We start from the raw sequence: 26,852 nt of genomic DNA on the forward strand, positions 1-26,852 counted from the left end.
CTACATTATTCCACAAAAAACAGATTTCATGTATTATTGTGAAAGTCAGTGGAGAAAATACAATTTCTTTCTTTCAGAGATTCTTTTTGCATTTTACTTTGTTCATTCAGCAATATCTACAATGTGTGGGGCTCCATGATAGGCCTTTATGTTTTGACAACTGTGTTATAGAGCATTGTGACATGGGGAAAAGAGCACAATGGACTGGCATTTTTAGGAGATATTAGTTTGAATCTCTATTCTCATTAGCTTATGCTAAATAATGCAACCCATTTTCTTTCTGTGGGCCTCATTTGCTATTCCTTGAGCCATGTAATCATGGTGATTTTGTAGAAAGCAGCTAGGTGATTCGGTGGATAGAGCACTGGGCTTGGAATTGGGAAGTCTCACTGTCAGAAGTTCAAATCTAGCCTCAGACATTTATTAACTGGGACTCAGGGCAAGTCATTTAACCCAGTTTGCCTCAGTTCCTCATCTGTAAAAATGATCTGGAGAAGGAAATGATAAACAACTCCAGTATCTTTGCCAAGAAAACCCCAAATGGAGTCATGGAGAGTGGGATATAACTAAACAAACTGAACAAAAACAAGATTTTGTAAATACAAGATTTTAACTGTCTAAATGTGAGAAACCATTTGATGGTGATGATGATGATAATGATATGATGACACAATGATGATGGTGTTCTTTGTTCTCAAAGAAGACTATGACATCAGGGGAGGAAATGTCATGACAAGCACATGGATTGGATTTGAGTAAGGAGGTGCTTTGCTCAATCACCAGTCTCACTTTCTCCTCCAGAGCCATCTGGGTCCAGTGACCAGATATGAATGAGGATGACTGGAGATGGCCCTGGATGTGAGGCAATCAGGGTTAAGTGACTTGCCCAAGATCCATAGCTAGTAAGTGGCAAATGTGTGAGATTGGATTCAAATTCCCATCCTCCTGACTTCAAGACCAATGCTCTATCCACTCTGCCACATAACTGCTCCTAGTAACCATTTAGGATGTACCTTGACAATGTCCCCAGGAATTTGGGCTCATTCTTGTGGTGTAGTTTTGGAGAACCCAACCTTTTAAGAGTCAAATAAAAAGCAAGGGAATTATTTTGTCATCTTTTTGTTATAAACAATATTTGTGAATATGAATGCCTTCCCCTTGTTAATTATTTTCTGTTTTTCCTGTCTATAGCTTGCTTTGTATATGTTTATATGTCTCTCATTTGACTGTAAACTCTTTAAGGTCAGGGATTTCTTTTACCTCTTTTTGTATTTTCAGTGCTTAGCACAGTAACTGGCACATAGTTGGCACTTAATAAAATGCTTCTTGATTGATTGAGATCCCCTTGCTAGTTATCAATACATCTGTATTCATCAGCTTTCTAGGTGGCTATTGGTGATTTAGTGACAAGAGTCTGACTTGCAAAACAAGTAAATAAAGAAAAGTAACTAAGAAAACCAAACAATATTAAGAAAAATGGACTACATCTGAGTGATTAAACTTTGTTTCAGTGACTTTCTTTTTTCTGACTTTTTTTTTTGCTTCATTTTTTTTTTTCCCTTATGTACATTCTGTCTACTAGGTATCAAGGTTACATTGGTGCAGCCTTGGTTTTAGGAGGAGTAGATGTTACTGGACCTCACCTCTACAGTATCTATCCTCATGGATCAACTGATAAATTGCCTTATGTCACCATGGGTGAGTTGAACTCCTACATGTTTTAGAATGGTGTTATTTTTTTTTTCCTTTTTGGCTTTTGAAATAGATGTTCTCTTTTCTTGAATAGCTATCTTCTTTTATAGCCTTCTAACATTTCTTGATTTGAATTTTGGCTGATATCCCAAAAAATGCTTTTAAAAAAAATCCTGCTTTGAATCAAAACCTGGTTGGTTACAACTGGCATGGACTTTTGGGTATAGAATTCAGAACATGGAATATTAACATTAGAAGAGACTTTAGACTATAGAATGGTAAGCTGGAATAGACCTTTGAAGTTATCTGGTACAACAGTATTCTGAGCTGTGAGTCCCATCAACAACATCTACCTTCTAATCTCACTTAAAAACACCCACTGATAAAGGAATTTGCTGTTTCTAAAAGCAGTCTGTTTTTAAAGAATTTTTCTTAACTGAATTTAGAAGACTGAAATTCAGGTGGTAATAATTTGCTTTTGTTTCTGGACTTTGTGAGTTAAAAATTGACATAGAAACAAAGATACAGACTGTGTGTGTGTGTGTGTGTAGCTAGTTCCTCAATAAGCTTTATAAAACTGGATGATTTTTGCATCTTAGAATTTTAGTAATTGGTATCTTGGCACCTCAGAACCTAGGAAACTACCACCTCAAGTCATTTGGAAATTGCCATTTAGAGACTCTGCAATCCCATTGTGATATCTGCCCTCTTCTAAGAGTTTTATACAACAGCTGTTCTCTCGTTGGTAGGGAGAATGATGTGCCCCCCTAGATACTATACAGATGAATCTTTGTAATTATTTTTAAGTGAAGGTGCTTATAGTAAATTTAGAATTGCATTGAAAACTGTTCCCTTAAAATGTATTCTCTATTGTCAGTCTCAGTCTTAAGTTTGGTTTCTTTTCTTATTTCCTTTAAATTGAAGGATAGTAGTAGGATAGAGCCGATTAAAAACTTTTTTTTCAGTGGAAAATATATCAGGTTTCCTTAAGCTTTGGAATTGTGCTAATTGGACTGATAATAATTACTCACAATTGCTGTATATTTTACAAAGCATTTTCCTTATACAAACATTAAGATAATGTATCTGGGGCGGCTAGGTGGCGCAGTGGATAAAGCACCTGCCCTGGAGTCTGGAGTACCTGGGTTCAAATCCGACCTCAGACACTTAATAATTACCTAGCTGTGTGGGCTTGGGCAAGTCACTTAACCCTGTTTGCCTTGCAAAAGCCTAAAAAAAAAAAAAAGATAATGTATCTACTACCTCCATTTTACAAGTGGGCAGATTGAGTCAGCAAGAATAATGACAGTAAATCACTTTCCTTTAACATCTTCCAGTTTACATAATGCTTTCCTCACAACAAACCAATAAGGGAGGTGTAATAGAAGTGCCACTGTATGTATTTTAGAGATCAAAAAACTTCAGGTTAGAGAGATGAAATGACTTAACCCAAAATCACACAATGAGATTATTTAACATTAATTCATATTGGGGAAAAAATCATAGCAAGTAATGAAATAAGTTTGTTTTCTTAGCCAAACCACACCCCTCAAATATACATGTGTTTTGTATTTACCTAACTACTGAAAACAGATTCCATTGTGGGCATATTCATGATTCAGCATTTCTAGTTTATAGTCCACTTTTAATAATTTAGGTATGCCCCCTTTATATAGCTTCTTGATAGTGGTGGTTATTTTTTAAAGCAATAGATTCTTTAGAAGAATAATACATTGTCTAATTTCTTATTCAGAATTTATATGAGTAAAGCCATTTAAGATGTTTTGATTAATATTTTTTTTCCATACTCTTACCACCAGGTGGTGATATTGCTATATGAGGAGTAGTTTGTGAGTTTTTGTTTTTCTTTGCTTTTGAGGGGGAATTGGTTATGGAACTTTGTATCAATGTGGGGAACCAGATGCTAGGGAATCTTTTACTTCAGCCATTTTTTGCTTTACTACCATTTGGGGAAAAAAAAAGACATAAACTTGATTAATTAAGTTATTGCTTTTTAGATATTCTTTGATGAGGTGGTGTCTGGACATTAGGAAATAGTAATACATAATTATAGTAATCCTATAAATTAATTATTGCTTATATTAATCATTACTTACGGGCTTTGACATTATTCCTGTTTTAGATATGAGGAACTGAATCTAGTTGAAAGACTTTGTAATTTATTAATTGATGACAACTACCAAACTATCTGCACCTCCTTTTGTATATTTGGCATTCTAAAGTTTACCCTTCCATCTCTAATATCCTGTTTTATGTTCTAATATTTTTATACTTGTAGTTTTAATAGCCTGGTCTTAGGATCTTAACAGCTTTTATAATTCATTTCAAAATCTCTTCCAACACTTAACATTCTTTGTTCAAATATTTTATCTTTTGTGGTTCCATTCAACTTACACATTTTATGTTCCTATAATTCATAATCTCAAACTGCAGATTAAAAAACAAATCCCTTAGGATCTTCAAATTGGAATATTTTTATTGAAGTAATTTTTTCTTGTGTAACACTGAAATTCACAATGGAATTTGGCTCACTGCATATGTAGAATAAATGTGAAAATAGAGTTTTAATGCAGATTTTGATAATTTACTCAAATTAGAACACTTCATTTACAAGAAACAAAACTAAAGTCAAACTTGTTAATTAAATTTTTGAGAGATTTGACAGGAAGAGCTAGAAGCTACAAATTACCTGAAAGACAAAGGTGCCTACATTTTGTCTACTCGAGGGGCTATGTTGGCAAGTAGCCAGGAACCTGAAAGCTCTTCCTAATTTACATTGAATAGACCATTGCTATTTTGCTTATCTTTAGCATGTTGGCATATCCCTGAGTAGTATAGTGTAAGCCCTTGAGAAGAGGATACCAGGGAGACTTTTAGATAAAAATGTGTATCAGTTAAAATTGTTATTATTAAATCTGTGTTTTAAAAGTATTTTTTTCCCTGGCATAATGCTTAATTGTTTTTTGAATTTAAACATTTTCCCCCAATCTTGCTTTCCTGCCCCCCCAGCCCCCCCCCCAGAAAGCTATCTGATAGTCTTTACATTGTTTCCCTGCTATAGATTGATCAAAATTGAACATGGGAGAAATCATATCCTTAAAGAAAAAATAAAATATGAGATAGCAAAATTATATAATGAGATACCTTTTTTAAAAAAAATTAAAGGTCTTTGGTCTTCGTTCAAACTCCACAATTTTTTCTCGAGGCAGATGGTATCTCCATCCATTGCAGATACCCCACAATTGTCCCTGATTGTTGCACTGATGGAATGAGCAAGTCCATCAAGGTTGTTCATCACTCCCATGTTGCTGTTAGGTTGTACACTGTTTTTCAGGTTCTGCTCATTTTGCTCAGCATCAGTTCATGAAAGTCTTTCCAGGCTTCTCTGAATTCCCATCCCTCCTGGTTTCTAACAGAATAGTAGTGTTCTATAACATACATATACCACAGTTTGTTCAACCATTCCCTAACTGATGGACATTCACTCAGTTTCCAATTCTTTGCCACCACAAATAGGGTTGCTCTATAAATTTTTGTACAAGTGATGTTTTTACTGTTTCATGATCTGTTCAGGGTATAGACCCAGTTGTGGTATTGCTGGATCAAAGGTATGCACATTTTTATTGCTCTTTAGGCATGATTCCAAACTCTCCAGCTCCACCAACAATGATTAATCACATCCCTTCCAACATTGATCATTGTCTTTTCTGGTCATATTGGCCAGTCTGAGAGGTGTGAGGTGGTACCATGGTACCTTAGAAATGTTTTAATTTACATATCAGTAATGATTTAGAGCAATTTTTCATACTGGCATACTACTTTAAAACACATCTGTGAAGTAAGTCAGTGACCTTCCAAATAAATACTTTGTGTACCCCCTTAGGTTTTTTTCCTTCTTTCTGTCATTTTTTTAAAATATCCATGTAGTAATTATTTTTATCAGAGTAATTTTGTACTGACTGATTACTTTTCCTATGTTAAAGGTTGAGTAAAATATTCTGGCTTAACTACTGAAAGGAAAGGAAAGAGGTAATTTGGATGTTCCTCTTGTAGTCAAAAGGGGCATTCTTATTGTTTGATTGATTATGTGATTCTTTTATCTTGCCAACTTACTCAATTTAGGCAGACCCAACTAGGATCAGGAAGAACATAGATACTGTTGCTAGGCAATCTCTTGGCAATCCTTTTTGTGCCATCGCTGTACCCCTCTCTCCCTTTTCCCCTCCCCCCAAAATTTGATTTTGTTTCTTATTTCCAGAGAAGAGTCACATGCCTAAGTTTTAGACTAATACATTTCTGGAAAATAAGGCCTTTGTACATATTGAGAAGACTAATAACCTAAAGAATATTCAGCTAAGGTCCCATTTGTACTTGGATGGTCTTCTCCATGTGAACCTTGGGCAATAGAGTTGCCATATGACACCCATTCTTAATCCCAGCACAAGTTTAGGATCTCCTAGAATCTCTTTCTACCTATTACTGTCTCAGCTCCCTTTCCATTCCTGCACCCTGAATTCTCTCCCTGAACAGTACATTCTCCAAACCAAGCCCTCCCCTAGTTTCTCAAGACCTTTCTATGTTATCTTCCTAAACTGCCCCGGACTAGAAAAATGCCTCATTGTGACTTTCTCTTGGCTTTTTTAATGAGAATTTAGTCTGGTGTGTTTTTTAGGCTGTTGATGAGATGTGCTAGGTGAGCAATACTTCCTCTCTGTCATCTTGACTGTCCTCCTAAAGAATAAATATTGTTAATGCTTGCACCATTGGGGAAAGTTGGGGGTCACTGTATAAGCCATATGGGTAAAGTGTTGATCCTAAGCTTGCTAGTGGGATTATAGTTTTCTAATTGCTTGAAATGTGTGTATGGAGGACAATTTCACTTTAAAAGCTTAGGAATTCTTAGGTTAAACCACCTGGTTATGAGCAAGAAAATTTAGCATTAAATGGAGAACTTAAATCACTAGTTTTTCAAGTATTTTTTGGTTTGGAAAATGCTAACCATATGTAGCCTTGTTTCTGTTTAATTAGAATCAGTGAATTTTATTTTATTTTATTTTTTTGGATTTTTTGACATGGTTTTTCTTCCTTCTCCTCCTGGATTCTTTTCCATTCTGGATATTTATGACTGCTCTCCCACCTTGTATACCTCTTCCTCTGTCTCTTGCTGGATCTAGGGCTATGTGAGCTTCCTTTACTCTGGACTCTAATATTGGTGATCTTATCATCTCCCATGGTTTCAAATATTCTCTATGCAAATGATTCATCTGTATTTTCACTGATCTAGTTTACTCTTTTGAAAGTCAGATGTATATCACAAATGACCTGTTGGATGGTGTTTGTCCTTTGTTCTCAAAGAAGACCATGATACCAGGGAGGTGCTACCATGACAAGCAAGTGCATTGGATTTGAGTTAGGGGTTGCTGTGCTAAGTCACCAGCTTATTTTCTCCTCCAGAGCCATCTGGATCCAAATATGAATCCAGAATGATTGGAGATGACCCTAGATGTGAGGCAGTCAGGTTAAGTGACTTGTCCTAGGTCACAACTAGTAAGTGTCAAGTGTCTTTAAGTTCCAATTTGAACTCATATTCTCTTGAGTCCAGTGCTGTGTTCTATCCACTGCCCCATCTAGCTGCCCCACCTAACCTCAGACTGAGTTGAATGTCATGTAGGCAACTGTAATACAACAGTCATAAATCACACTTAACTTTTCCTCACAAATATAGCATTCTTGAGACCTTCCTTATTTCAGTGCAGGGTCATCCTTTCAGCCACTCAGGTTCTCAGAATTGAAGTTATCCTCATTTCTTCACTTTGTCTTGGCCTACATAACTAATCTTTTGCTGAATCTTGATGTTTTTATGTCCCCAGTATCTCTTGTATCTGTCCCTTTCTTCTCAAACCACCCCCTTAGTTCAGACCCTGATCACCTCTTATCTGGATTACTGCAATAATAACTTTATACTTACCCTCTTTACCTCAAATCCCTACTCACTCTAATCCATCTTCCACACACAGTTGCCAACATGATTTTCTTTTAAAAAATAAATTTTGTCTTTTGTTTTTATGCTACCTAAAAAAGGAAAAAAAACTGATTAATAAAACTGGTAATCTATATAATGTTCCATAGCCAAGGGTCTCCCACTGCTGCAAAGGTATGAAGAGAAAGAAATTATATTTTTTTCTTTTTTGGGGGCATCTTGTTCTTTATGTCTTTCAGTGTTCATTTTCTTTCTTAAAACAAGAATTTTAAAAATTTGGAGAGAAAGGGAGAAAAAATAAGCAAAGCTAATTTATGCATCAGAAAAACTTATGACTGTGCCTGTATTATTTCTCAGCTATAGACCTCTCATCTCTTTAGAGAGGTGAGAGGAATTGTCTTCTCATATCTCTTTGAGGTCATACTTGTTCTTAGTAATTTTACAGTATTCATTTTAGATTGTTTTGTGCTGGTTCTTATTACATTTTTGTATGTACATAACTCCAAATTGCTTTCCAAAATGGTGGTTATACAATTCACAACTTTATAACATTGCATTCTTATACCTTTCTTCCCACAGTCTTTCTAACATTGACTGTTGCTGTCTTTTTTCATTTTTACCAGTTTTCTTGGTAAGGTAAAACCTGATTTGATTTTTTTCTTTTTATTAGTGATTTGGAATATTTTTCATTTGGTTGTTAATAATCATTTGCAATTCTTCTTTTGAGAATTGCTTGCTCATAGCCTTTGTCCATTTCTCTTGAGGAATGTGTTTTGATCTAATTTATTTCTATTAGTTTCCTCTTGGATACCAAATTCTTATCCATGTGACATAAGGATTTTCTTTTTCCTATATTTGACAACTTCCCTTTTTATCTTGGATATGTTAATTTTCTTTGTGCAGAAGTTTTCCAGTTTCATGCATTAAAATTTTCTTTTTTAATTGCCTCTTACTCATCCAAAGTGTTTTTCTAAAACACAAAACTTACCGTGTGACACACACACACACACACGCACACACACACAACCCAGTAAATACCAGTGGGTCCCCATTTCTCAAAAGATTAAATATAAAAACCCTTTGATATTTAATGCTCTTTATGATCTGACTCCTTCCTCCCTTTCTAGTCTTCTTAGATTTTACTGACTTCCTTGCACTCTTCAGTATAGCCATACTGATCTACTTGCTATTTCATTTACATAATGCACTCTTTCTCATTTCCTTGTCTTTGCACTGGCTGTTCATAACCTGAAGGTCTTCCTCCCAACCTCCTACTTTCAGTATCTTTGACTTATTTTAAGACTGAGATCAAGTGTTAGCTTATCTCAGAAGCCTCTCCTGAGCTATATTTTTTCCTTTTATTAGAATCTCAGCCTCTTGAGGGCCAGTACTATTTTTGCTTTTATTAGCCCATTGTCTGGCACATAGTAAGTTGACTGATTGATTGACTGACTGAAAGAATGACTATTCATAAATATTTGGATAATAGTATATTGCTATTTTAGTGCAACTGTAGATTGATTTTTTTCATACAATTGTACTCTGGGGAATACAAATCTTTGAAGAAAGTGACATTTCAACAGCCATAGCATCATATACCAGCAGCAAATTTTCATTAGCATTCATCCTTTTGATTTCATATAGGAAGATAGCAGCTACTCTTCTGTAAGGGTTAAACCTAGAAATTATTATTATTTTTTAGGGTTTTTTTTTTTTTTTTTTTTGGCAAGGCAATGGGGTTAAGTGGCTTGCCCAAGGTGACACAGCTAGGTAATTATTAAGTGTCTGAGGCTGGATTTGAACTCAGGTACTCCTGTCTCTAGGGCCGGTGCTCTATCCACTGCGCCACCTAGCCGCCCCAGATCTAGAAATTATTAAGGAAAGTAGTAGAATACCCTGTCCTGTTTCCTCCTAAACATTGGACTTGGAATGAGAAGATCTGGAGTCAACTTGTAGTCCTACCACTTATTGTCTGTTTGATCTTGGCCACTTGCTTCTCAGTAGGCCTGTTTCTTTACCTATAGAATGAAAGTTGGACTAATGATTTCTTTGTTCCAGCTCAAGGTTCTGTAATCTTTTAATTCATTTTTTTTTGTGTTTGTAGGTCTAAATTATTCTGATTTTTTTGCTAGGTTTTGCTTTTATCAGTTTTTGTTTTACAGGAAAATACAGTTGAAACATCAGATGTGCAATGAATTGAATCTTGATTTTAAAGTATAGAGAACGTCAGGATTAAATAATTGGGAACTGATAAACTATGGACTTTGAATTTAAGAATCAGAATCATGGACTGATGCAAGGGTGGTAGAAGACCAATAGATGGTGCCATTAACTTAGAAATCTTTGCCTAACATTCCCTAATATGAGTACAATATATATAGGTGTTCTGAACTTCACAATTCTTAATGGATTTTAATTAATCCAGATAGACCAAATTTCTTATTTCTGTTTTAAAACATCAGGTCCTTTCCAGTACCTGGAGTGGCCAAATGCTAGGCATTGAGAAATGCTTTCTACTTTCTTCATGCCTCAACATTTTTGCCACAAAGACTGTTCAATCCATTTTGAGTTTAGTTCTCAACGTACAACTAAATAAAAGCCCCTGTCAGTGCCCTCCTTTCAGAAGGGTTAGTTCTGCTTTCTGTTCTAACTCCTTTGCTTTAAACTGTACTTCAGAGAGAAAGGTTAACTTGGGTAACATTACCTGCTCTTGTTTCAGAGTTGGACTGGAATTATCCCCCCTGAAGAATGCCTTTATACTCAGCTGTCACTTGGTACTTTCCTAATATCTAGTCTCCGTGTTGTGTAACCTGACTTGAAAGCTGTTTTAGACATTAGTGAACTTGCATTTTAATCTGGGACATGAAGGATTGCTCATAGTTCTTTGTAGACAGTTCTCCTTAGTTATAAGGAATGATATGAACTTTTACACTTAAATATATATAATTATTAAATTTTGTGGGCCTTTCAACTGAGGAGTCTGAGATGATGTAAAAGAACTGAAAAGTACTATAACCTGCCACAGGAGAAGTTACTTTCAAAAGTGGACCAGGGTTAGAGATGCATTTGTGAAACCTGTCAGATCTACCTAGAATGAGCTTCCAGCAGAAGCAAAGACTCTTTCTTGAAGAGCTGATAACTAGATAAGGTGTAGAATGCTGAGTTAGAGCTTCTGTTTGCTCATATCATCTAATGATATGGATATATATATATATATATATATATATACATATATATATATATATAGATGTGATTAAGAGAGGCAAATATTAAAGCATTTTTTTCTGTGCCGTTTCCTAGCTTAAATCTAGCTTTTGATAGCTATTTGTAGAGCTTTTATTTCTATTGATATATTTTTAAAAAGATGTGGGGAATTTTAGAGCCAGGGAATCTAGGTTCAAATCTTGGTTCTATTATTTTATAACCATGACTTGAGCAAGTAATGTAAGCTTGCTTTGTTTGCCCTACTACCCTTGTTGGTTAAAATGAAGACGTTGAAAAAGATTCTCTAAGATCTCTTCCAAGTCTAACCTTTTAGGATTCTAAAAATGTTTATAGTTGCAAAGAACCAAGATTCATATCTCTTACACATAATATCTAACTTTTCAACCTGTGACCTCATCTGTGTTTGTATTTCCTCTATTTAAACCACTTTCCCAAACTATTTAGAACTATGTGAATGAAAGATTTTTGTGAAAATTTCAGTGTTGGTATTATTTTTCCTTTAAAATATTGAATATAAAGTTGTGGAATAAAATTACATATTATGTGTTGTATTGGAAGGGGCATTGAAGTAGCCTCAATTTCCTCTTATTTGAACATTTTTATGACATTTTTTATTTCTGAGTCTATTTCATACTCTGTGCTTTTGTTTTCTTCCCCTTTACCCCTCAGCTTATGAATTCTCTTGGTATATTTCAAAAATAATCCCTGGTCAAATTAGTTTGGGAAATGCTGCATTAAGAAAATAAAGACTTTTACTCCTTAGGTACTAGTGGTCCTGATAGTTGTAGTCTTTTCCTGAGAGAAAATATATTTTTAACCTGTCAGGTCAATGAGACAGAACAGCAGTAATTATATGAAAAATTCCATACCCCTTAAAATAGTGCTTTAAATTATTTATTCTGAATAAAATTGGACTCACTTGTGCTTCTATACCATTACTAGTACAAATTGAATTAAACTCATTGGGGGTAATTAGTTTTTCAGAGAAAATGTCCCTTTACATTTGAAAAATGCTTTAAAAATACATATTAAATGGACGAATTGGGTTTTTTTTGTATGTTCATTGTAAATAAACAGCAAAATATCTGACATTGAAGTACATTTGCTGATGAAAAGAAAGCATTCTTTCCCCTCACGAGGGGTTTAAATGTGATACTCAGTGCTTACTCAGGAGTGAAAACATCAAATTAAACTGTTTATGCTGACAAAGGACAAATCTGGATTTCAGCAAACGATGCAAGATTGTCTGATTGCCTGGCTTGTCTAAGGATAAAGCTTCTGGCCAAGACATAATGAAATGCACGCATAAAATTAAACCACGGAAAGGCAGTATTTCAGCTTTAGGAAGCAGCGAGATGTTCCACCGCTCTCTAGTGGCTGAACTGGGTCCCCTGGTACCCATGTTGTTTCATATTCATAAATCAGCTCTTCATGCATTGGCAATGTCGGCCTTCGGAGCCAGCAGAAACACCGAGAGACTGGGCCTATCAGCCAGGAACCAGAGTGAAAAATGATCCCAATCGATGGGGCTGTGGAGAACACCAAATTTTACCCAGAACAAGAAGCAAATTGACTAACAATGAGGGAGGGTGAGTAAGCGCCCTGTCAGGGAGGGCTGACACTGATAGATTGGAAAGTTCTAAATGTTACTCTTTTACCGTTGCATACATCTTGCACTGTGGCAGTCAGTGGTGGCAAACAGGTCCTTGGATGCCTAAAATGGACTGCTCCTTAGCAGAAGATGTTTCAGAGTTAGGGAAAAATCTGGCACAATTGATTTGGAGGAAGAGCAGTTGTACTCAATTACCTTGTAGGGTTCCCCCCCCCTCCAGAATCCTGAGGCACTATTGGAAGAGAGGTTTTTTGTTTTTGTTTTTCCTCAGAAAGGAATGTTGCTGGCTGGTGTAATCCCAGGTGTGGTTCATTGCCCAAATTCATATCTTATAGCAGATCTATTCCCTAGAAGCCAAATTGAGGAAACAAATTTTAATCAGGGTTCTAAATGTGTTTTAATTGTGTTAATTTTCAGACCTGTACTGATTCACGTGAGTATATCATAGGTTACTTGTCCCTCTGCTAGGTGAGCAATGTAAGGAACATGGTATACTCCTAAAATCATAGAATCAAAAGAATATTAACACCAGGAAGAATGTTATAATATAGACTGTTAGCACTACCAGAATGGTAGTGCCTAAACTTTTAAAATAAAGAACATAGACTATTAAAAGATTATGAAATGTATAAGATTAAAAGATATCTTAGAATTGAAAATATATGTTCCTATCTAAGTTTTCCCAGAATGTTCTGGCATTTTTGATGAACATAAGATGAAGAAAACTGAGAGAGAGAAGTGTTTTTTGTATCATTCTTTTATGTAATAGGCTGCAGAATTTTCCAGTTTGACATTAGTAATTTGCTGGATCTTTTACAAGTAGGTTCCTTATTAATAAAAAATACTTCCTAAAAAACAAAACAAAAAACCTTGTCAAATAAGAGTATAATATTTCTAGATATTCAGAGTAAATAAATGCATATCATTTTCTTGGTGCATTTCAGTTATTACCATATGTATAGTGTTTTCATAAAATTGAATTAAAATTAGTTTCATAATACTAATGACCAAGGTTCTGTTTTTGGCTTCATGTTTATTTTTGAACACTCCCCTTTTCTCAGCAGTTATAATCCTGAATGACTTGTGGATTTCAAAAATTATCTACACCTGCAAAACTTAGAAATTTGCCACTATTGATAGTATTTAAATAGAATATACTGAAAGTATCCCCCAAAAAAGAAATTCATATTTGCTCTGTGTGATTTTTCAGTCAACAGGCATTTCAAAAATGCTTCCTGTGTGCCTGATACTGTTCTGAGTGCCACATTTTATAAAGGACATTGATTAAAATATAATTTGTATAAAAGAGGATAACTGGAAGTGGAATATACCCATAACCTTGCTATACTGGAAACTATTAAAGGAACTGGGGCAGGTTAGCTTAGAGGAGAAGACTTGGGGAATGAGGAGGGAGGCACAGGCAAGCTATCTTCAAAATGGGTAATCTTGGAATCAAATTTGATGCTTCAATAAGTCTGCCCCTGGGGGTAAATTATGAGCTTTGAGCAAAAATTGTATGGAGATAGAAATTTTTTTTTGATATAAAGAAAAACTTCCTGTTTTAAATTGTTAGAATGCTCCAATGGATAATAAAATTCTTGCCAGTTTAAGTTTTTTTAGCACAGTATGGGTAACTATTTGGGAATGTAGTAGATGGGATATGTTTTTGATCAGAAGTGGATTAGATTCTGTAGTTTTCTAATTCTAATAAATATTTAGCTTCCCAGGGTGGCTACTTTGAAAGGGTTAACATATATGTATAAACTGGTATGTTTGTTCAAAAAAAAAAACAGTGACATTTTAAAAAATCTTTCTGATTTTAATTAAAAATTGATACCTTGATCCTTAATGAGTTTATTTCATTTAAGAAAAAAAGGCAGCTATGTCAGCTATATTAATAGACTGCCTACTGAAGACAGACCACACTCCTAAATGAAATGTCTCAGAAAGCAAAAAAAGAAAAGGTATAGGTAGATCTTGAAAGCTAACTAGCCAAATTCAAAGAGATGATATCTATGATTGACAACTGTGGTATATAGTTTGCTTATATTATAAGATAATATTAGATAATATAGATATATTATTAGATATGGGAAACTGCAGGTGTTTCCACCCTTAGAACTGTCTCCTTAACAGCAGGTCCTGTGTAATTATAGTCATCCACACTCAGTCTGTGGATTGAAGAGAAGGGCCTAGAAGGGAGAGGGCAGATACTAAGGCAAAGAGGGGAAAGTAGACTAGAAATGTACTTGGACTATAGAATGCAAAAAAAATGAAAGGAATTTTAGATCATAGAAGGGAACTTATAGGATATCAAAAAGAAAAGGACTTTTGGATAGCCTTAGTCCAATCCTCTAATTCTAAGGATCAGGTGACTGTAGGAAGAAATCTTTTGGAAGTTTTTTTTAACTAACACCTTGCCTCCCCCAACCCAGTGAGTTTTGTTTGTTTTGTTTTATTGCTTTATTTCTGAATGAGACACAAGCCATTCTGTAGAACTACTTAGAGTAAGTTGTATAAGACTGAAGAAGTTGCTATACAGCAGTTGTTTTTAAATGAAATTCTAGCAGGTCAGGTTCTGAAAATTGGATCTGAAGGAAGGAAGCTGCTTCACATCTACTGGCTTTTTAAAAAATATTTTAAAAAAATTTACTTTAGTCAATAGGATTAAGAGTGACTTGCCCAAGGTCACACAACTAGGCAATTATTAAGTAGTGTCTGAGGAGACATTTGTATTCAGATCCTCCTGACTCCAGGGGTGGCTGGTACTCTATCCACTGCACTACCTAGCTTCCCCCACATTTATTCTTTAGTCAAAGTATAGAGAGTCATGGTATTTTTGTTTCTTGTTGAAAAGTGACTGGATTTTTTGTCAAACTTAAAAGTTTGACATTGGGAAGTTATTTTTCCTTTCTGTGCTTCAGAGGGTTTTTTTTTTATATTTTATTTAACAAATTACATGCAAAGATAGTTTTTATGAACTTAGTTTTCGAATGTAAAAAACCCTCTTTATTTGGTTCAAAATGGATTTTATATTAACATACACTTATGCATATGTATTATATAGTACATATGCACATATACATTTATACTTGTTCAATTGTTCATTCGTATCCTGTTCCTTTTGATACTATGATTCCTATCACACCAGGCCCTCCCTTCTGTCAATATTGTGTATGGGGGTTTTCTTCTCAAAGATAGTGGATCATCTTTTATCAGAATTCTCCACTATACCCATCTCAGGTAACCCTTCTTATAGTCTCATTGAACTAAAACAAGATCTTTCCCTGCAGACAAACTGGTGATCCAGAAGGGAACACACACACAAACATATTTGTTCCTACTTAGGTTTCATTTTCTTAGATTTTAAAACAGATTGGCATACAAGTTATCAAGCACCAATATGAATTTATAAAAATAGCCTGTTTTCATATTCTCATGATCACCCAAACCATTGTTATTTTGCCGTTAGATAACAAATTAAGATGACATAGAGCTGAATTAATATGTCCAAACTCCTGTTGAATGGATGAATCCTCTCTTTAGTATCTCCAACTAATGGTCACCCAGCATCTGTTTGAAGACCTTCATTGATAAGAAAATCTCCTAAATGTTAGGTAGTTTGTTCTCTCTCTCTCTCTCTCTTTTGTCTGTTTCTATGCAACTTCTTCTACTCCACCCTTTCAATTGTATTTCAGAAGACCCTGATTCAGTCCATTCCTTTGCCCTTGCAGATTGCAGCCCCTTCCTCCCTTGCCCCATAATCTTCATTGCATACTTTGTCCAAAATTCATTATCTGCCTAGTGATCCTTCACTGTACAGGCTTTGTTTATTTTCTTGCTTTTATTTTCCAGTGTTATATATGATTTTAGTAGCTGTATAAGAGAACTATATATAGATTGAGGGTATTTATTAATATTTTCAATGGTTTGGCTTTGTTATATATTGTATGGTAAAATTTAATTAATGGAAAGAACAGCTTTAAATTTTTTTTTTATTGAAGTAAGGAATGAAAAGAAAGTAGCCTTCATATATTTGAAGGATTGTCATGTAGAAGATAGAATGCTATTTATTTTGCTTGGGAAGTTGAAGAGCCAGATTTCTTGAGTCTCTGCAGAAAGTTTTCGTCCTTGAATTTCTTTAAAACAAAACTGGATGACTGTATATTGGAGATGCTGTAGAGAACATTCATCCATTCAATAGGGGCTTGGGACTGATTAATTCTTAGGTCCCTTTTAATTCAGCTCTGTGATTCCATGGTCATCCTGATTTTTTTTTTTAATAACAATAACTTGATGGTTTGGATCATCAAAAGAATATGAAAGCAGGATTCATTTTTGTAATTAATGTTGATGTTTGGATTTGCTTGCTAAATAAGTTTTTTAAAATTTGAACTTGGATAAAAATGGAACTTGATAACAGTAAAATTATGTGTGAGAATTTTTATAATCAGTTATATTTGGCAAAAATATCATCCATCCTGGTTTAGAATCTACCTCGATATTTTATTAGGACTCCATGTATTATCTAGTTCTTAATTAGTTATTTAGTAAAGTAAGCATATTTTATATGCATAGTAGAGAATATTGCTTTCAAAGAATTTTACCATATTTACTCTAATAGTCTATACTCCTTCCCTCACCATTTCCCCAGGATTTCAGTAGAATATATGAACATAAGTATAGCTCTTACAGTGATAAAGGAATCAGTAACAATTTATTTGTTCTCAAATTTCTGTCTGTCTGTCTCTCTCTCTCTCTCTCTCTCTCTCTCTTTCTCTCTCTGAGTCTCTCCTCTCTCACTTTTTCTGTGTTTCTGTGAGAAAGAGTCCAGAGGTTTTTTGAATCTCTAAGGGAGGAATCTGATTTACAAGTGATTGAAATGTAGCATTTATTTAGAATTTACTTTCCTTTTATAGACTTCACTTTCTATCTTTTATTCTAGAGCGTAGTTTCCTAATCTGGGTCAGTAAATGTTTAAAAAAAATATTTTTAAAAAATAAAACTATTTTAATATATTGATTTCCTTTCTAATTTAGTTATTTTATTTTTTTGCATTTAAAAACAGTTTTGAGAAGGGATTCCAAAAACTTCACCAAACTGCCAAAAGGGGTCTATGATACAAAAAATTCAGAATTTTTATTCTAGTAAGATCAGAGCTGGGAACTATATACTAACTCCAGCCAGCTTCAGATGCATCTGAAAACTAGAAATGATAAAATGAAAGCAAAATTAGCTAGTAATGAAGAGTTGGACAGCTATAGAGAAAGACTGCTGACTAGTTTTCTCTTTCCTGCACCTGTTTCTGGCAAGGTCATTCACAGAATCCTAAAATGTTAGAGTTGGAAAAAACTTAAAGAGTATAGAATATTAAAGCTTAAAAGGACTTAAGATCACAGAATGTTAGTGCTAGAAGGAACCAGAAAACATAGTACCTTGGAAAAGGAAGGTACTTTGTTGGAACATAGAGCAATAGAGTTTTTGAACTAGAAAAGAGCCTTTTAGTTTATTAAGTAGACTGACACCTGCAAAGAGTAAACCATGTTCCCAGTCCTATTGGGAATGTGAGGATGGCAGAGTATGTTCTAGTGCTTGGGGAAGGGGAAGGGAAGGGGAAGAGAGGAGGGAGAGAGTGAGGGGGTTGATAATGCACTGCTTGTTTTCTGGAAAGATAAAAAACAGAATCTCAAGTGGGAGAAAGTTTTATATGGGAAAGTCATTTTATTTTTTTCTGGAGCATGAACCTAGAGGAAACATGTAGCGTAGGGAATATGACTTTTGAGACTAAGCACAATAATGCTATAGAAAAGAATTTGAAATCAACAGTTGATTTGGATCTGTTGTTTCCTAGTTGTGTGATCTTGACCTAATCAACAAATCTCCAATGATAACTAATATTTATGTAATGCTTACTTTATGCCAGACTTTGTGCAAAATGCTTTACAAGTCACAACAATCCTAGGAGGTGGGTGTTACTATCACCCCCATTTTACACAGGAAACCAAGATTTTAATGTTTTGCCCAGAATCATACAACTATTAAGTTCCTCAAACTAGATTTGAACCTGCATTTTCCTGACTCTAGGCTTAATATTTTCTCCACAACTGCTTCAGAGCCCTCTTCTCATCTCATTTTCCTCATTTGTAATTTAGACTGAGTCATGCTCAGGTTTCAGTACAGCTCAACCCAGATTAAACTATAATTTTGGAAATGTTTGACAAATTAAACAGAAATACAATATAATGTTAATTTGTTTTCTAAGCCAATATGTGGTCTATAAAAATTTATTTCTATTTGAGTTTAATGGCTAGATTTTGTTTGATTTGACTAGATGACCAGTAGGATCCTTTCAGACATGACTTAGCTGATCTGTGAGTGGTTAGATTGGGAGGTGAAAACTGAAGTTTAAAAAAAGTTGTTCCCTTTAAAAAAAGCTTATTCATAAAATAAAAAAATTTAAAAATAGTTTATTCATTTCTGAATATCATCCCATCATCTCTCCACTGCTGTTGAGCCTTCCTTCCTATCAAAGATTCAGAAAGAAAAAATAATTCCAGATCAGTTGAGTCATCCAAGAGATTTTTGTATGATATACAGTATCTATACCTATAGTGTCTCACCTCTCTAACGGAGAGAGGAAGTTGATTCTTTCATCTCTTCTATGGGTCTCAATTTTACCATTACAATTATACAACCGTCATTTTAGGTTTTTTTTCTCTTTATATTTTTGTAATTATTTTGCATATTATTTTCCTGGTTTTACTTTACTTTGTATCAATTCTTATGTCTTTTCTAAGATTAATATTAATCATTACATTCTTACAGCACAGTGATATTCTGTTACATTTTTGTAGCCTTTCTTCAGTCAATGAGCATTTTTTAAATTTCTTACTCTGTTCTGTTACTTCAAAAAGTGGTATTATAAATGTAATGCATATGTGGCTTTTCTTTCTGTTTGATACCCTTGAACAGTGGAATCTCTGAGTTAAAGGGTATGGTTGTATTAGTTATTTTCTTAGAATAATTCTAAGTTGCTTTCCAGAATGGTAGGACTAGTTCACAGGTCCATCGTTTGTGCATGTGTGGTTTATCTTACCACAACCCCTCCAAGACTTTTTCCAACATTTCATCCAACTTTGTCAATTTCTTAGGTATAAGGTGAAACCTCAGAGTTTTATATTAAAAAAAAATCAGCAATCAACAAGTGTTTATTAAGTGCTTTTGTGCCAAGCTTTGGTCTAGGCCCAGGGGAGTCAAGTACAAAGAATGAAACCCCTACTGGCCAGGAGCTTGCATTCTAATGAGGGTAATTTACATTTTTTTTTTTAAGTGTTCTAGAGCAATTTTTCTTGTGGTTGTTAAAATTTTATAATTCTTTTGAGAAATGTTTATATCCTTTGGCTGCTTACTTATTGACTCTTGGTCACATATAGTTTTGTTAATTTCCTCTTGCATAGGCATTAGTCATTTATCAGATATTTTTTCCCTTATTGTAACTGTATTGACTTTTTTCATGCAAAAACTTTGATTTCGTTTTATAAAAATTACCTATTTTATATTTTGTGATGGCCTTTGTCCTTTGGTCAGAATAGTCCCTCTAGCCATGACAGTTGTGAATTTATTATTGCCATCCATTTTGAATGGAGACTGTTTGTATTTAGGTCAAGTATCCATTTGGAACTTATATTAGGATATATGCTTTAGACTTGGTGATCTCGTAAACCTAAGATATTTTTAGTAATGAAAAGATCATTGAATTCTTGTTCAAAAACCTGGCCTGAAGTTTTTGTTCTTAATAATTATCAGTTTTGTCATCTCAGGCAAATAGCTTGCTCTTTCTGGGCCCCATTTTCCCTCATAGGTAAAATAAAGAAAATGAGATCTCTAATCTCATCATCTTCCTTCTAACTTGGCATAGCATTTTCTCTTATATTAAAAAACCTTTAGTAAATGTTTAATTACTGGGTAACTCACAGAACTATTTGGGTGATCAAATGAGATAAATATGTGAAAACTCTTTGAAAGCTCTAAAAGTACTGTTCAGATGAAAGGTAGTTCTATTTGTTTAAAATATAATTTATTATAGTTTTGGTTATTTACTCTGTATCCTTTCCATGTTTATTTTTACTTTGTAATTTTTGACCTCTAGGCTTTCTTGGATATTCTGGATCTCTTGGCTACCAGATACTCTGGATCTTTTAAATTCATTGATCAGATTTTTAAAAATAACGTACATTTACTATTTGTGTCTCTGATGATAATTTGTGTTGCTATAAACATTAATAGTATCCTTTTCATTTGTTCATTAGCATGATCCTTTTTTTTCCCCTCTCTTAGGCCCAGCTGGATAACTTATCCCTGAAATCTGAAGCTGTGTGCAGATTGTCTTAAACAGTAGCTTTGTTTACTAGTTTCCTTTGTTTGAACTCAGATAAAATGTGTCTCTCAAGAAGATGGATGGAGCAAAGATTTTTTTTTTTGTTTTCTACCTCTTAAGAGTTGTGACTTGTAAATGATAAAATACTATATATGTAAAACATTGTACAAACCTCAACATATTTACATAATGTCAAAAATTGTAATTCTTTCTAGGAGAATGTAGCTTTTGGAAGGCCTGAACTCTTTCCTTTTTTTAATCTTTATAAAGTCAGAGCCATCACTGTCTTGCACATAGTAATAGTTCCGTAATTCAAGCTCTTGGGGACAAAGGAGATTGTGATTTAGTGAATTAGCTAAAAGGCAACACCTTGTGGAAAGCTTACTGAATTTGTGACTTTGGGTAGTTATTTCTCCTTTCAGTTTTCCCACTTGGGCTCCATCTGGAACCTATTTTATCATCTACAATTTGAAGTTCTGATCTCAAAGGTCTTCTCTCATTCTGAAATTCTGTTATAAGGTTCCTTTTAGTTCTGCTATTTTATTCCAAAGTTTTTTTCCCTCTTTAACATTCTCTATTTTAAGGCCTTTCTAGCTCTAATCATCTGGGTTCTGACATTTTGTTTCCTAGCACTAAGTGATTTTATACTAATTTGTTGTGATAGTCCTGATTTATATATTTAGTTTATCTCTACTCCCTTTGAAAGGTTTTTCTTAAGAGTACTTTAATTTTCAGTTTTAATTTTCTTAAAAGGAGGCGGGATAAGAAAAGAAATTGGAGTTGCCTATTGCTCTAATGCCTAAATGAATAGTCATTGCTTGTAATACAGGTCCACACTCCCTGCTTCCTACTGCTCTTAGATGTGATGTATTTGGTACTGTAAAGGTAATGATCCTCAACCACAGCAATATTCCATAACAGGAGTATCTGTCATATTCATCGGGATTACCATGTTCATTGATTTGTGTCTGTAAATCTGCTGTTTCTACCCTTTAAATTTGATCTATAATTGGACCTCCTTAAATGGTTCAGATAAGGCAGTCTGTATTTTCTCAATGTGGTGTCACTGTCAGCGGCTCCTTTTTCATTATACATTCAGCCGACTTGATAAAATCAGCAGGACACCTCATTTGAAACTGTTTAATCGCTGCCTTTTTCCTTTGCTAAAACCATTGAGGTGGTCAAGCGATGTACACAAATCATTTTAAATAGAAAATATGGTTTTCTCTGTGACCCAGCTAAATAGATAGTGGTATGCAAAACAAGTTAAAAAGTCATAAATGCCAAAAAAATCTTCTAATTGGAGTAAAAAATTGTAACCAACTTTATTCTTGCTCCCAAAGTAGAGCGTCTTGAAATATTGCCAGGATCCAGTAAAGACAAGATGATGGTTTTCTAAAGAGTCACTCTTTTCTGAACAAAGCAAGTTTAAAATTTCAAATAGTGCTGAGCTGCTTTTTTTGTATATATATGAGTTGGGAGGATGTATTTACTTATAACACTGGGACCTCTGCAGTACTTTACTTGAGATGAATTTGGTAGCCACTTACACCAATGCAGTCATAACCTTTGAACCAATCACTGTTGAGAGGATATATTTTTGTTTCCTTGTCTGTCATTTTGGGGCTACTGAGTTGTTACTTTTTAGAGCACAGAATGAAAATAATCGTCCCAAAGCCATGCTCTACATGAATAGTGAAAAGAGTGTAGTGCCAGCAGCTTGAGGTTCCATTACTGTTGCCCAGACACTACTTTCCTCCCAATGTGTCATTGCTGGTGTGCTAGTGTCCTCCCTGAGTGTCAAGGTGGCATTACCAGGACAGCTCATTAAAACAATCTAGTCTTCTTGCATGGTAGTTAGCAGTATACCCAACAACCTGCCAAAGCAGAAATGTGGGCCATAGGAATCAAAGTGGAGCTGAATATATAAAGTGATGTGGCATTCTCTCTTTTTGTGTGTTTCTTTTATACATTGTCTCTAACCTCATTCTCATGCTTCAGCAGTGTAGAGTAGTTGAAAGAATACTGGGCATAGTTTTGGAAGACCTAGATTAAGTTCTAGCTGTTATTAACATTGATTATGGATACCTGCCACTTAGTTTTCCTTATCTTTATTTTTCTCATCTGTAAAATGGAATATTAATACTTGTACTTACTGCATCAGTGTTAAATGAGTTGCTATCTTGTTATGAGTTATTTCTTCTCACTCATGCTGATAAGTTAAAGCTCAGCTTAGTTTTAGACTTTACAATTTTGTAAGTGTGATATTTGAAGAAGAAAGTACTGGGTATATAAATGGTCCAATTAGGATTAAGTTTTTTTTCACATTTGAATTCAACTTTGTGATATTTTGCCCTTTGTCAACATCTTCCTTAAAAGTAGCAATCCAAAAAATAAACCCCAAAAAGTAGCAATCCATGGAGAATTGGTCATCTTTTAGGAAAGGAAACTAAAGTAAATCCTTTTTGGTCACTGGTTGAAAAATTAGGAAATCTAGTTTAAGACTTACTTTTTCCACCAATTTACTTTGTGGCTATAGACATACTAGTTCCTTCTCTGGAATGTATATTTCCTTCTCTGGGTTTTAGTTTCCTTATCTTTATAATGTGGGGTTTAGACTAGGTAATGTCTTAAGATCCCTTTCAACTCTAACAAGTTGAATCTTATTTCTTACAGGTTCTGGGTCTTTGGCAGCGATGGCTGTGTTTGAAGATAAATTTAAACCAGACATGGAGGTATGTAAAGTTTCTGTGTCTCCCCATGCTTTAGAGAAATTTTATAGTGGTTTTCTTTGAAAGAATACTTAAGTTCAATTATTACGAAAGTAGTGTATTCTATACATTATCACATTTTCTTCTTAAAAATTGATGATATTGGGGCGGCTAGGTGGCACTGTGGATAGAGCACCGGCCCTGGAGTTAGGAGTACCTGAGTTCAAATCTGGCCTCAGACATTTAATAATTACCTAGCTGTGTGGCCTTGGGCAAGCCACTTAACCTCATTGCCTTGCAAAAAAAAAATTGATGATATTCCTCAAACATATATTAAAGGAAGCACAGTGTAGTTGAAAGAATATTTACCTTAGAGTTGAATGGCCTGGGTTTGAATCTAGACTCTGCCTCTTAAAAGTTTTGTAACTTTGTACAAGGCTTGCTTATATTTATAAAAATGAGTGGGTTGGTTGAGATGAACTCTGAGGATCTTTTAGCACTACGCTAGTCATCTTTTGCACTAAGTAGTTCAACTGGTAACATTCTGTCGTTCTGTAAATGTTATTTGACATTCTCTAATTGGGAATTCGAAAACAAATGTTAAAGTAAGGCAAGAGTTTTCCTGTTTTATGAATGAAGAGACTGAGACATGGTTTGTTCTCTGACTTAACCAATGGTAACAAAACAAAATTGGAATTTAAATAAAGATTTTTCTGGGTTCAAGTCCATTTGTGTTTTCTCCAGCCCCCCTCCCCATATTCCATTTTGTCTGGGCCTGTTATTAATTGACATGAGAGAACTGATTACAGAAACATGTCATTTTACCTTTTCCTTATTTTTCCTCATTGTAAAATGTAATAACAATACTTCCTGCATCATAGTGTTAAATGTTAAAGCAAATGTTAAAATGCTAAGTAAATGTGAATTGATATTATTTATTATGAGTAATTTATTCTCACATGTGTCAGTATAGACATAATATTAGAATGGTTATTTTATATTTGTCCAACATTTTATTGTTACTACATTTCATCTTATAGCAATTAATAGCTTGCAGCCTCTCTCGTGGGCTGTTTATTCTCATCATCCTTTAAAGTATAGGAATCTAGCATGTTATTTCATTGGAGTTTTGGGTGTGCTTGTTTAGTAATTGGCTAGTCTATTCCTTTATTCTGCTTTTTGGAAATAGTAATAGTACCTGGCAGTAACATATAGAAATAACTCATATTTTAAAAAAAATTTTTATTGATATCTTTTTTCCTTTCAAGAGAGTCAACCCATTTAACATATTTTTTCTTTTAAGAAAAAAATAGAAGGAAAAGGAAAAAAACATAAAACCAACACCAGTCACTGCATCAAAAAAGTCTAGAAATGTATGCAGTAATCCACACTTGTGAACTTTCAACTTCATTTAAGAAGTAGCACTTTGCATTTTAAGTGTTTGCATTATCTCTTTCATGACATGAGATTTAAAAATTTGATAATCAAGGTGACTAGGTGGGTTGAGTGCTTCATGGAATGAGTGCTACTCTTCTGGCAAGTTCCACCAGCACCAGGATGAGTCAAATGTTCCAGACACACTAGGAGAACACTATGACAGGTGATAGGCTATGTCAAAATAGTAGCTGATTTTTCTTTTCACAGTGAGGTTCAAGTGTGTATAATTGCACACACATGCTTTTACAGTATCATAAAATTCTGGAGTGAAATTGCACAGCCTTTTAAATCCATATGGCTTATTCTATATCTTGGCATAGGAGGAGGGATGTATACATTAATGGACTAGACTTTTCCATAAAGGAATTGGAATGCTAGTTTCAAAAGGACAATACCTTACATAGATCTTTTTATTTCTTTTCCTAGATAGGATGAGAAATAAGGATTATCTTTTGAGTGACACACCACTAAATCTCTTTTAATGATCAGTGCCTTTCCTAGTTTCAAAAAATCTTATCTTTAATAGCCAGAAAACAAGTTCAAATCTATAGATCTTTCATTGTTCTAATAATCATATTTCAAGAATGAGAAATGAAAACTGTCATTGACTCTTGGATGTGTAGAGGTGGAAGGGAAATTAGGATATATAAAATCAGAAGAGACTTGAAGGAGCTGTAGAATAAAGACATTTAGACTACAGAAATTTTAGAACTCAAAGGGACTTTTGAACATAGTATGATAAAATCTTAAAACACAGAATGTGAGAATTTTCAAGATGCAGCCATGGTATGGTAAGAGTATTGAGTTTGGAGAAAGAAGACCTAGGTTCAAATTCTGTTCCAATGCTAACCATAGGACCAAGAGAAAGTCCCTATACTTCTTAGGCCTTCATTTTCCCAATCTGTACAATCGAAGAGGTTAGCTTAATAATCTCTAAATTCTCTCTCTAACCACTAAGATCTTAAACATCTAGGGTGAGGGTTTATCCCTTCTGTGATTTATCTACTCACAAAAATCCCTAAAGAGTTACAAACAGAATTCTGTAACCCATTCATGAATACAATGCAACCTATACTATCATTGTGGAGTCTGGTCCTGCTTGAATGGGCCCAGAGGGTTGCTGCAGTTTAGACTCTAGGGCACTGAACATAGATTGTCAGAATTAGAAAGGATCTTAAAGGTCACCTAGTTCAATTGTTACTCGAAGCAGAAATCTACCCTTAAATATCCACAAGTGGGCATGCAATCTCTTAAAACTCTTTTCCTCCTTGTTCACAAATGGAGACCATTTCTGAAGTCTACAGCTTTGGACATGGTGATGTAAAATTAATTAGTTTTAGAGGCAACTAGTTTCATTTTTGAAGAATTTTAATTGTTAAGTCCTCTCCTTGTTACTTCATTGGTGCTAGTTCTGTCTTTTTTAGCTAAATCAAGTAAATCAAAATGCATCTTTCGCATGACAACCCTTCACAGAGTCTGTCCTCTACATAGTAATTTTCATAATGACATTGTAGGATTTCTGCATACTTTTGAGCACAAATCTCATTTCATAAGTGTTTAAATCTGGAAGTAAATAAATAGGCTTGTTGGTAACATAAGAGTTTTGTATTTAGCAGCATTTCATTTGACAGTGGAATTTAATATATTTTTAGCCTAACAATGGATAATTACTTAGTAAAATATACTTAAGATTCAGTGATCTGTTTACACTTTGTTAACACACACACACACACACACACACACACACACACACACACACACAGCACCTTCTCATCCAAAACTACTCTTAAAACTTTA

The 26,852-nt window shown here is 34.4% G+C and overlaps 1 protein-coding gene across 1 annotated transcript in view; it reads left to right on the plus strand.

The window, feature by feature from the left end:
- The window catches only part of PSMB7 (proteasome 20S subunit beta 7), a 106,585-nt gene that overhangs the window by 13,670 nt on the left and 66,063 nt on the right, over positions 1–26,852 (plus strand). Inside the window, exons 5-6 of the mRNA XM_074211607.1 lie at positions 1,583–1,698; positions 23,584–23,642. Coding sequence (XP_074067708.1) covers positions 1,583–1,698; positions 23,584–23,642 — 175 coding nt within the window. The remainder of the gene's footprint in view (positions 1–1,582; positions 1,699–23,583; positions 23,643–26,852) is intronic.

The sequence above is a fragment of the Macrotis lagotis genome, chromosome 1 (assembly GCF_037893015.1).
Source record: "Macrotis lagotis isolate mMagLag1 chromosome 1, bilby.v1.9.chrom.fasta, whole genome shotgun sequence".
In the NCBI taxonomy this organism is placed as follows: domain Eukaryota; kingdom Metazoa; phylum Chordata; class Mammalia; order Peramelemorphia; family Peramelidae; genus Macrotis; species Macrotis lagotis.